The sequence below is a fragment of the Biomphalaria glabrata genome, chromosome 5 (assembly GCF_947242115.1).
Source record: "Biomphalaria glabrata chromosome 5, xgBioGlab47.1, whole genome shotgun sequence".
NCBI classification, from domain to species: domain Eukaryota; kingdom Metazoa; phylum Mollusca; class Gastropoda; family Planorbidae; genus Biomphalaria; species Biomphalaria glabrata.
The window spans coordinates 2,050,189-2,062,945 of NC_074715.1; the positions used below are offsets into that span (position 1 = coordinate 2,050,189).

At 33.3% G+C, this 12,757-nt stretch overlaps 1 protein-coding gene and 1 long non-coding RNA gene across 2 annotated transcripts; both read left to right on the forward strand.

Annotated features, from left to right (window-relative positions):
- The first annotated feature begins 192 nt into the window (after positions 1-192).
- On the forward strand, positions 193-6,404 carry LOC106064683 (uncharacterized). The gene is made up of 4 exons (XR_008778240.1): positions 193-378; positions 2,789-2,911; positions 4,569-4,730; positions 5,177-6,404. It is a non-coding gene; the product is annotated as an uncharacterized LOC106064683 (long non-coding RNA).
- A 157-nt stretch (positions 6,405-6,561) lies between these two features.
- LOC106057777 (platelet endothelial aggregation receptor 1-like) lies at positions 6,562-12,316 on the forward strand. The gene is made up of 4 exons (XM_056028528.1): positions 6,562-6,571; positions 6,837-7,046; positions 11,121-11,252; positions 12,102-12,316. Exons 1-4 carry the CDS (start codon positions 6,562-6,564, stop codon positions 12,248-12,250), a joined length of 501 nt encoding a protein of 166 aa, XP_055884503.1. The 3' UTR covers positions 12,251-12,316.
- Positions 12,317-12,757: the final 441 nt, after the last annotated feature.

A 12,757-nucleotide genomic window follows, 5' to 3' on the forward strand; every position in this document is an offset into this window, starting at 1 on the left:
TTGAGTTGGAGGGTACATTACTATAAAATTTGCACAAACGAAAATAATAATATGAAATGGAGTTTCTATATTGTTGATGATATTACCTTATCAAGAGGGTTTATTTATTTTGCAAGTTTAGATCGATATACTCAGTGAAGTATTTTACTTCCTCTTAGATAGACCACCCATTTAATGCTGAAAACATATTAATGATCTGCTTTATCTTTACATAGAAAGTTAACTGTAGCCTGGGCCTTACATTAGGTGATAACTTTGGATATCACTTTATAGAAAAACAACATACGTTCTTTTGAGAAATGACTTTACCTAGTACGAAATGTGTTTTTGTATTTCTGTTGTACTGCAGTTGTTGCAAAAGAGTTATGACTCAGTCTGGTATGTACACTGTGACATTTTCTGTTTGTTTAATTCTCGGTTACTTCCCGTTAATTCTTCTTATATTATGTGTTGATAAAACAGGATCATCACACGCCGGAGATTGTATTAATAAAGATAAATCAATGAAGAAAGATTACTGTATTTTCTTCAAAACTTCTTTAATGTTATTTCTGCAACTTTCTTATTTACAAAACTGCTAAATTCAAATCTTAAAGATATACAAAACTTCACTTATAATAGATTCAACTACTGTAACTTCCATTAACTTCCATTCAACTCATATCACTTCAACTAATATCACTTTAACTCATATCACTTCAACTCATATCACTTCAACTCATATCACTTCAACTCATATCACTTCAACTCATATCACTTCAACTCATATCACTTCAACTCATATCACTTCAACTTATATCACTTCAACTAATATCACTTCAACTCATATCACTTCAACTCAGTCTGGTACGATACTTGTACAAGTTATTTTTCCCACACCACACTTGGGTCAAGATTTTACACAATTTGTTTTTCTTGTCACTGACAAAACAAGAACTTATTAAACAAGGTTACAAAGACAGTTTGTGTGGAAACACAAACTCAAAATCGGCCCCCGAAGTGGTCCACCCAGGCAGGCTTCAATATTTTCAGAAAGATAAGAATGGAGTAAGAAGGTTGACAGATCTTGTGTAGTGCCCCAACGGTCCAGCAGATCAAAGGATAGATCCAAGTGAATGCAAAGTTAGATGTGAACCTGGCCTAACTAGTTCCCTTTTCAGACCTAGTGGTCTATAGGGCAGATTATGTAAAATTCATCTGTTTTTTGGCCTACGGTTAACGAGGGTGTCATGTAGCCAGCACAACGACCAACCGCCTTTACTTTTCCCAAACTAATGTCAGGTACCCATTAGAGCTAGGCACCCAAAGATTCCGAAGTTGAGAATCCCAGTCTTTACCAGGATTCGAAACCGGGACTTCCGGTACGGAAGCCAAGCGCTTTACCGCTTAGCTACAGCGCCTCCCCTGACCTATCTGAGGTGTTATAATTGATGTAATTGTTTTGAAAAGGCTCAATCTCTTATTCGAATCCTCTTTTTTTTATTATAGGAAACCTCAGAATTTGCGCTATTTAATTTTAGCTTTATCATCATAGGAATCCTTGGGCCTTAGGCCTCTTTTCTTTGCCTCTTTTATGGGCCCTCTTGCCTCTTTTGGAAGTTACACTACAAAACTTTCTTCCAAGTCAATAATAGCCAAAAAATTTTACGCAAAAGATGCAATGTAAAACGTTACGACTTGAGCTGTGGTTTTCTATACTGTTGGAGGAACTTAAGAGACTTTCTATTCTTATCGCCATGTACAATTACTTTGAAAACTAACAGAACAAAAAAGCAACTCTTCAGATTAGTAGTCTTTACCCAATCGTTCATTTTCGTAATTACTAAAATATTCCCCAAAATGACTTCGGGTTTATATACTTCCTTAGCAATTTATTCATCCGAGCGAGGTTTAGTCACCTGGTATTAAATATATATATTATATATATATATATACAAGAATTTCTCGCTTAAGAGTATAGGATATAAATATATATACAAGATATGCTCGCCTAAGAGTATAGGATATATATATATATATATATATATATATATATATATATATACAAGAATTGCTCGCCTAAAAGTATAGGATAATGGAAAATAGAACTCATAAGTCGTTTAGTTATGTTTAGACATTGTACAAACATGATACTATAACTTGTTGGAGTCATAACTGAATTAAATGTAATGACATAATTAGGCCTACTTAAAAAAAAGGCTACACTACTTGAATTGGAATGTCTTATAGTAAATGTGCCAATACACATTAAGACTACGCAATTGGTTTGTCACAAACTACATTCGTCTTATTATGGGAGAGGGGGGCACACCAAGTTATTCTTGAACCCGGGCCTACGGATACATTGCTACGCCACTGGCTACGTGAGGTCACGTTAGGTTACATAAGGTCACATTAGATTACATAAGGTCACATTAGATTACATTAGGTCAAATTAGATTACATTAGGTCACATCAGATTACATTAGGTCACATCAGATTACATTTGGTCACATCAGGTTACATTAGGTCACATCAGGTTACATTAGGTCACATCAGGTTACATCAGGTTATATTAGGTCAGATCAGGTTACATTAGGTAACATCAGGTTACATTAGGTCACATCAGGTTACATTAGGTCACATAAGGTTACATTAGGTCATATCAGGTTACATTAGGTCACATCAGGTCACATTAGCTCACATCAATTACATTAGGTCAACAGCATCTCTAAAAATCTTAATGTTAACGAAGAGGTGATTACTTGAAAAAAATATGCTTCTGTCATCTTTCTTCTGTCCTTTAAAGTCACGTGGTTTGGACCAAACGATACCTACAAATGTCACTGTGATAATGGCTGTAAAAACGACGGAAGCTGCAGTCAGAATGGAGTCTGCCAGAAAGGCTGGTTCGGGTTAAATTGCCAGTATCGTACGTATTTATTTTACTTCTTCATTTTGTTTTTTAAATTTTTTTAAATTTTCATTTGGAGTAACCATCAAATGCTATTTAAATATTTTATATCATATGTTATTCCTTCGATATTAATTTTACAAGGCCGTATCCTGAGCTATATAGTCAAAAGGCCAACTATTTTTTTGTTATTTTTATTATGGGTGTATAAATAAGCAATATAATATGTTAGGACAAGATCAGAAATTTGGCTCGAAAAGTTGTTTAGACTGAGCGACAGTGACGCGTCTACAGTAGGATTTAAAGTGTAACGAAGGTATATAATGAATGCTCTTAGCAGCTTGAGAGAGAGGTCGGCTTTAGTTCTTAGGCGCCCCAGGTTTGTGTCTTGAGAAGAAAGTGTAGATGAAAAAAAAACAACACAGGTGAAACTTTAACAATATAAAGGTACTTGACGCTGATAAACAATGTCGAACAAGAAGATTAATACGCAATGAATGTCGCTAAATTAAATGCCTGCTTTAGATACTACCGTATGCACTTTCTTCTATTAGAGTAATTTTCAAATGAGTCGATCTATTTTTTCAATTACTATATTTGTGAATATAAATTTATAAAATGATTTTTACATATGTATTATTATTATAGCTTTTATATAGCGCTACTTTCATGCTTATAGCATGCTCAGAGCGCTTTCGTCCAATCTCATTTGTGGACCAGTGGGGGGGAGGGGGTATCTAGGAGTTGGTTTTCCGTGCCTGCCTTTAGGCGCTCAGTAAACGCAACTCTGCCCAAGTCGGGTGTCGAACCTTGTAGGAGGCGCGGTGGCTGAGCAGTAAATCGCTTGGCTTCTGAACCGGAAGGCCCATGCTCAAATCCTGGTGAAGACTGGATCTTTGGGCGCCTCTTAGTCTACCCAGCTCTAATGGGTACCTGACACTAGTTGGGGAAAAGTAAAGGCATTGTGCTGGCCACATGGCATACTCGTTAACCCTAGGCCACATAAACAGAGTTCACCCAATATTTATATATATCACAGGGCGCTATTGAGGTGTCTATATGTCGCTGTGTTGTTATTTCGAGTGTACAAATGTAAAGATGACTTGAGGCTACTATGATGTTGTGTCGATCAGACAATGCACTTTTGGTTTATTGAAGACTTTTATTCAAACACTCAAAGAACTTCCTGTGATGCCGGGGATACTTATGTAGATTTTAAATATCTTTAGATATTCAAAATACTAAACTTTATATTCAGGAACTAGGAATCACTCATAATATACAAAATGTACCAAATGAAACTGTATTAAAATAATATCTTCTTCTGAGCTCGTTTGCAAATAAATTCAAAAAAATATATTAATTCTACAACGGAAAAACCCTCTCTACAACAGAGGTGCACAGCTCTAAAGCTCCCCAGGCAAAACTACGCACAATCACGTGATCAAAATTGACGTCAAAGTACTTTCGTTAGAACCTTCTGGTAAAAAAAGGCGGACCTAGTTGCTAAGGTTATTGCCGGTAGTTAGTCTGTTACGTGACAATATATCAAGATAATTATGATTTTTTATGAGTGCGACAAGCAAAGATCAAATACCTAAAGAATTCAACATTTTCCTAGAAGTAAAATGACAGTGGCAACGAGCTAAGTCTTAATTTGCTTTCATCTTTTCAGAGGACCTGGCAACAATAGACAATGTCAGGCCAATTCAAGATTTAGACAAACTTACAGACAGAAATGATTCAACTTGCTTAGATCAACAAAATCAACTGCTAATTATACAATGGAATCGAACCTTTGTCTTTACCTAGCTACGTATAGTTGTTAATGACGCAAGTAATTAAATGTTAAATAATTTTTTTTATGAAAATGATGCATTTTTAATATCTGTTTATTAAAGTTAAACAAATTTTTTTCATAAACATTGTAAATCGAATTTAAGAGTTAAGTTTTTTAAAAAAGGCGCTTTAAATACACAGTTTCTTTGCTGCTTGCTAGTCAGGCGCCAAGGGTGCAGACCACATTATGGAACGACAGTAAAGTTGATTTTTTTTTAGCCTATATTTTCATTTTAACTAATCGACATAAGCATCTAGTTAACAAAATTTTCCATGTTAAAAATTAAAAAAAAGGATACTTTTTTTTTGAAATATTTAATTTTATGGGTGAAGGTGACACCATATTAGCAAACCGCACCGCGCGACACCAACCCTAGTGATGCTTGTGCAAGTACGTTTTAATCAAGGTTAAATTTTATTTAATTTTTTTTTCTAACGCTATAGCACTGCTGTCGTACATTGATGTTGAGTTTACAAGTCCGTCACAACCATCACAAAATTTGACATGTGACAATAAAAGACTGTATCTTGTGAACAAGCAAACTCTGGATATCAAATGTGATGTGACAAAAGAAATTCAAAGCGTCCTTATATCGGGAGCTGGCGTACAGTCAATATGTTCTTTATATATTAATGGAGGTAAACCTACTGCAAATATAAGTTTAGTTTGATTATTAAATTCTTGGTGGCGCGATAGCCGTGTGGCAAAGCGCTTAGTTTCCGAACCCGGAGTCGTGGGTTCGAATGTCAGTGAAAACTGGTATTTTAAATTTCTGGATTTTTTTTAGTTCGCTCCTGAGTCCACCCAGCTCTAATGGGTACCTGACATTAGTTAGGGAAAAGTAAAGGCGGTTGGTCGTTGTGCTGGCCACATGACATCCTTGTTAACCATAGGCCACAGAAATAAAAAATCCCAGTCTTCACCAGGATTCGAACCCCGGTCTCCGGTTCGGAAGCCAAGCGCTTTACCGCTCAGCCAAAGCACCTATGTTCCCCATTAAATATTTTGTTCAGCTATAACAATACATAGGTGCGCGGTGGCTGAGTGGAAGGACTTGGCTTCCAAACCTGATTTGGAATCACAGTGAAGACTGGGAATTTCGGAATTTTTAGTTGATATAATTAGTTGTAGCTCGTTCTATTTGATTAAGAAGCCAAGAAAAAGCCCATACATAGGAGTTGCGACAGATCACTTAAATAGATCTCCATCGGACAACGGCTTTGTATGCTTTAGATGTGGCAAAATATTCAGGTTGAAGGGGTTGTGTTTGGGATCAGCGGGATAGCATGCTCTTGTATGGTGTAAAATTGTGGTCTGCATACTTCTTAAGGGTCACCGGCCCCTGATTTTTCTTCAGAGATGCCGCTGGTCACTAACTGTATCGGCGATAACCGTTTCTTAGGCTATATCAGCTGCGGGGAGAAGGGGGAAACTGCTGTGTGGGGCGACATATTCCGCCTAATCAATCATCTCATTTTATGAGGTGATCGATAGTTGCTACACGACTGAAGGCGGCCATATAGGGTTTGTGTGGTCATGTGAAGCACTGCACTTATCCTTAATCTTCAAGATCGAAGACCTTGCCATTTTTACTATATAATTGGGTATTTTTATACAAGCAGAAAAACATACTTCTATTATATTATCTTGATGTTAATTCAGTTGTGATTTGATTAGCAGCATTTTAGAATCCAAATTCTTATTATTAAATTTTTTTATATATATATATATAGTTTATTGTTAAATGTTTTGTATCGATTCTCATATACAAATTTCATCATAGTATTTTTATAAAGAGATATTTCAGGTCGTAATGTAGGTCTTCGACATGAAACATGGCAAAGTAGTTCTTTGTCAATACATTGGACTTCTAGTGTGGTTGTTGACGGTAACACAGATCCAGATTTAGAACACAATAGTTGCTCGCATACAAACAATGAGACCTCCCCAACTTGGAGTGTATGTTTCAATGCTCAGGAAATTACGAGATATGTTCTATTTAACAGAAATGGTAAGCCTATATAGGAAAAGTATATTGCATACATAACTTGAAATTTTTTAAAAATATTTCTACATATATATATAAACATATTTTTTTTCCAGAAAATAGAGATCGCCAAAAACATTTTTTTTTAGAAGGAAGAGGACTTGGCTCTACAAGCTTTTCTTATGATGATACATCAGACACTGGAGAACCAATCTACACAGTGTTAGATATTTCAAAAACTATTGTCTCAAATGTTACCATTATTGCCACTTTTGATGACGGAGCTGGAAAATATGTAACTTTGTGTGAGGTTGAAATTTATGGAGGTAAATTTACATTTTAAATATAGTTCCAACTTTGAAAACTCATAAAATTCATGTTGTACTGCAAAATGTTTTATCCACAGACCTATATATATCACATATACAATGGAAAAAGGAAAGAAATTCTTATCCGCTATTAATCAATTCATCGACCTATATATATATATTTATATATATATATATTAATTGTTATGTAAGTAACTCTTTTTCAAGCTGTAGAGGAAGTCGCCCCGAATCGATCTATTCTGTCTTAGAAAAATAATGATCTTTAATTTTCAAAGTTTAGAAATAATGCAATACCCTTTTAAGGATTTGAAATATAATGTGCTATTAATCACAGAACCACATGTTCAGGCTAATCTGTTAAATAAATAGAATAGTTACCATTGAGTTTATGTTTCGAAAACCCTAGAAATAAATAATTTACGTCTGTTGATTTTAATTATCTTATGTACATTTAAATAGATTGATTACCTAGATCTTTCTAGACTATGTATCTAAAAATTGCAAAATAATAATTATGAGACGAGAGTACTGTTATTTTGGAGGTTGAATAACTAGATCTAGATAGAATAATTGTATTATATGATAGAAAGGTTAGGGGTTTAAAAAAAAACACAACTGATGTTAGTGGTGCCTACCAAGTGCGTGATGTTAGTGGTGCGTAGCAACTGCGTATTCTTCGTGGTGCGAAGCAAGTGCGTGATGATTTTTGTGCATAGCAAATGCTTGAAGTTAGTGGTGCGTAGCAAGTGCGAGATGTTAGAAGTGCGTTCAAAGTGCTTGATGATAGTGGTGCATACCGATAGTATGCCAGTAATGCGTACCAAGGACGTGATGATACTGGTGCGTACAATATTAAGATATTAGTGGTTCGAATCAATTTCATGATGATACTGATGCGTATTAAGTGCATAAGCTACAAACATGTCAACAATTTAGGCTTTTAAAATTTTCAAACTATGTTCAAATCACATTTTCTTGTGAGAGCTGTAGACGATAATAAATGGCAGCGTCTTCATCATCATCATCACCATCATCAAACTCCATTTGAGTGAGGGCTTGAGAGGCTCCAATCCTCTCTTGCAAAAGCCCTAGACAGAAACCCTGCTGTCTTGCGTAGTGCACACATGTCACCATACAGGTCGAGAATTGTGGGTTTCCCCAGACCTGTCGAGAGTGTCGTAGATTCCAAAGATTAGAGATGGGAGCATTGTTTCACATGACTAGATTAGGCTAGGAACACGCGTAGGACGTAACGTCTGTATTACATAAGATAAGATAAGACTTCTCAAACCCAGTTGCGGCCTGGTCTAGCGCAGACGACAAAATTACACAAGCAACTGATTTTTTTTTCTTTTATTTAACATAAAAATATGTTTTTTTTTCATTGAAGGCAAATATTACCAAATATAGGCCTACTAGTTAACCATCTTAATTTCTACTATTGTAACATTGTGAAAGTCATTATCATTATCTGATTTCGTTTACATTCGTTCATTGTTATAGATTTACTATTTAACTTGCGTACTTCCATATCTACAGTTCAATAAAAAAAAAAAAAATTCAGGAGATACCCAGATTTAGTATCATTTTTTTAAGAATAAAAAATATTTTCTGAAATTAAAAAAAAGCAGCACTTATTTAAACCAAAAACATATCAAAGTCGTTTTTACTAAATATATTTAAAACAAACATAATAAATATCAAACAAATATTTAAAAGGGCTTATATGAGGGGAATAAGTCTACATTTATAACTAATGTAGGATTTATTTACCTTATTTGATATCAAACAGAAGAACGTATTACTAATTATCAATAATTAAGTGCCTAATTGGTTTTTTTTTTTATTGATTCATATTTTGTTAGGAACCAAAAATAATTGTGGACATTTTTTAACTTAATGTGAGAAAAGGTTAGTGAGAAATGTTTTAACTTAGTGTGAGAAAAGGTTAGTGAGAAATGTTTTAACTTAATGTGAGAAAAGGTTAGTGAGAAATGTTTTAACTTAGTGTGAGAAAAGGTTAGTGAGAAATGTTTTAACTTAATGTGAGAAAAGGTTAGTGAGAAATGTTTTAACTTAGTGTGAGAAAAGGTTAGTGAAAAATTTTAAATTAAGGTGAGAAAAGGTTGTGAGGAATTTTTTTTAACTTAATGTGAGAAAAGGTTAGTGAGAAATGTTTTAACTTAATGTGAGAAAAGGTTAGTGAGAAATGTTTTAACTTAATGTGAGAAAAGGTTAGTGAGAAATGTTTTAACTTAATGTGAGAAAAGGTTAGTGAGAATTTTTTTAACTTAATGTGAGAAAAGGTTAGTGAGAAATGTTTTAACTTAATGTGAGAAAAGGTTAGTGAAAATTTTTAAATTAAGGTGAGAAAAGGTTGTGAGAATTTTTTAACTTAATGTGAGAAAAGGTTAGTGAGAAATGTTTTAACTTAATGTGAGAAAAGGTTAGTGAGAAATGTTTTAAATTAAGGTGAGAAAAGGTTGTGAGGAATTTTTTTTAACTTAATGTGAGAAAAGGTTAGTGAGAAATGTTTTAACTTAATGTGAGAAAAGGTTAGTGAGAATTTTTTTTTAACTTAATGTGAGAAAAGGTTAGTGAGAAATTTTTTAACTTAATGTGAGAAAAGGTTAGTGAGAAATGTTTTAACTTAATGTGAGAAAAGGTTAGTGAGAAATTTTAAATTAAGGTGTGAAAAGGTTGTGAGGAATTTTTTTTAACTTAATGTGAGAAAAGGTTAGTGAGAAATGTTTTAACTTAATGTGAGAAAAGGTTAGTGAGAAATGTTTTAACTTAATGTGAGAAAAGGTTAGTGAGGAATTTTTTTAAACTTAATGTGAGAAAAGGTTAGTGAGAAATGTTTTAACTTAATGTGAGAAAAGGTTAGTGAGAAATGTTTTAACTTAATGTGAGAAAAGGTTAGTGAAAAATTTTAAATTAAGGTGAGAAAAGGTTGTGAGAATTTTTTAACTTAATGTGAGAAAAGGTTAGTGAGAAATGTTTTAACTTAATGTGAGAAAAGGTTAGTGAGAAATTTTAAATTAAGGTGAGAAAAGGTTAGTGAGAAATGTTTTAACTTAATGTGAGAAAAGGTTAGTGAGAAATGTTTTAACTTAATGTGAGAAAAGGTTAGTGAGAAATGTTTTAAATTAATGTGAGAAAAGGTTAGTGAGAAATGTTTTAAATTAATGTGAGAAAAGGTTAGTGAGAAATGTTTTAACTTAATGTGAGAAAAGGTTAGTGAGAAATGTTTTAACTTAATGTGAGAAAAGGTTAGTGAGAATTTTTTTTTTAACTTAATGTGAGAAAAGGTTAGTGAGAAATTTTTTAACTTAATGTGAGAAAAGGTTAGTGAGGAATTTTTTTTAACCTTATGTGAGAAAAGGTTAGTGAGAAATTTTTTAACTTAATTTGAGAAAACGTTAGTGAGAAATAACGTGCATAATTATCCAAGGAGTCAAACCTCACATATTTAGCCGAACCCCTCAACTCAAGAAAACATTAAGAAACTAGAACAGACACAAAATAGAGCAGTGAGATTCATAACAAACGAATATTCACATTTGACTAGAGTAACACCTTTAGTAAAATCACTAAATTTAGAAAGCCTTCAGGACAGAAGGCTCATAAGTAAAGTAGCAATAATACATAAAACATTGAACCATAATCTTCAAATACAAAAACAAAATCTTCTTTTTTGAAGTAACGTCTGTATTATATAAGATAAGATAATTGCATAATACTAACTGAATAATTTCCCTTCTTGGATCAATAAAATAACTAATGACGAGCAATAAATAGACTAATTAATTTTTTTTTTGGTTCATGTTTTGTTTGGTTTAAAAAAATAATTGTTTAAATTTTCAACTTGATCCGAGATTGGGTGTGGGAGAAATAACGTGTGCACAGTTTTTACCAGACAGACAGACGGACAGAGTGAGTTGATAAAAGCTTTGTAAAAAACACAGAAGACTTTGCTTATGTAAGTCGTTTATACTTTATAATACAACAATGATCTTCTAGTATTTAAGAGGTCTCCTAATGGAGCAATTTTTTTCCTTTTTGAAACAGAATGTCCTCCTGGGACCTGTAATTCGGATTGTCGTACTTGTCCACATATCTGTCAAAACAACTGTCATCTTGATGATGGCTCATGCAATGAAGTTTGCTTTGGTTCTATGGATCCACCTGATTGTAGAACAGGTTTGTTATCTATGTTAGAAATATATACCATTTTGGTTGCAAAAACACAAAATTTAACGAAAAGATATAGATCTAGCCTATTGTTACAGCTTTCCTAATATATATCTACTTATAACTATCTGATAACTACCTTCTCCATAGATCTAGGTGTCCCGAGGTTCCGCTGTAATTATCGAATAAAACAATTTAACAACTAGATCAATACAGAGAAACTTTTAATGAACTTTTCGGCATATCACACACTGCACTCTCTACTTTTGATAACTAACACAATTCGTGACCTCCTTGACCACAGGCCGTAAGACTGGTTCGTGACGTAGTAGGTCAGCGACCATTGTTTTTTTAATCGTAACCAGAGCCTGACTCCGTGTTAGCATTAGCGCTTAGGCGAAGTGTTGTAAAATGTAACACAACCAACGTGTATGTCGAAGGTGCCGCTCAATTCCGGTGATTCGCTCATTTGTAAAATTAGATCATACATACATGAACATATTCACCCTTGACACCTAATGACACGTTTTTTAAGGTAAAAATAAATTCATTAAATTAAAGTGTTATCAACGGCTTTTTCATGAGTTCTCTGCACTTGATTCAACACTGTAGAATCACATTTCTAAGTGCATTCCTTTGAAGCAGAAAGTTATTTTATTAATTAGAACCGTGATTATTTTTTAAAATCCATTCTTTAATAATTTCGTATTCTTTCCATTGGAGTTCTGTTATTAGGTTAAACTTTTCTTTTTTTTTTTCAAAGTATATTTCTATTTTGATTGTTTGCAAAAATATGTAAAGAATATTCTCATTGTTATTAATAAACATGCTATGTGTCCTTTTTAAAAATTTCTTTAGCATGTCCTGCTGGTCAGTGGGGTGTAAACTGTACAAACATTTGTAGTGTAAATTGTTATGGTCAATCGTGTGATAAGATAACTGGTGTTTGTGACAAGGCATGCCAAGGCTTTAGTGATCCACCAAGCTGTACAATGGGTATGTTATAATTAAATTATTGCATTCTGATGGTGAAAGGTCACTTTTACTTTTGTGTGGTCCGTCCGTTCGTCTGTTAAGCTCAAAAAACTAGAAAAGGTTTTGAAAATCCAATTCCATATTTACAACAGTTTTTAGTATTAAATATGTAAGCTGTTATTTTATTTATTAAAAAAAAAAACCTTTTTTTTTTTCAAAATTTTATTATAAAAAAAAAAAAAAAAAAAAAGAACAGGGGAGGCTATATATTAAAAAAAGATGATTATTTAAATTTTATTTATATTTATAGTCATGTTTTTTTTTGTTGTTGTTTTTTTAATTGTGACATAAAATATATAATATATATTAATATATATTACTTAAAAGTAATTTATAAATGCTCTCTTGTGACGTGTGTCTTTGTGTGTACCTGTTGGCTTTTCACAAATACATTCCTAGAATGTGCCACTGACACCTGGGGACCTAACTGTTACCTGAACTGTAGAAACGATTGTTTCAATTTGTCATGTAATAGCCAG

Bases quoted from the DNA above. Each gene is read 5' to 3' on its own strand.
- LOC106057777 (XM_056028528.1), top strand. The intron at 7,047-11,120 runs GTAAATTTACAT...TTTTTGAAACAG, and splicing joins TGAGGTTGAAATTTATGGAG to AATGTCCTCCTGGGACCTGT. The intron at 11,253-12,101 runs GTTTGTTATCTA...AAATTTCTTTAG, and splicing joins TCCACCTGATTGTAGAACAG to CATGTCCTGCTGGTCAGTGG.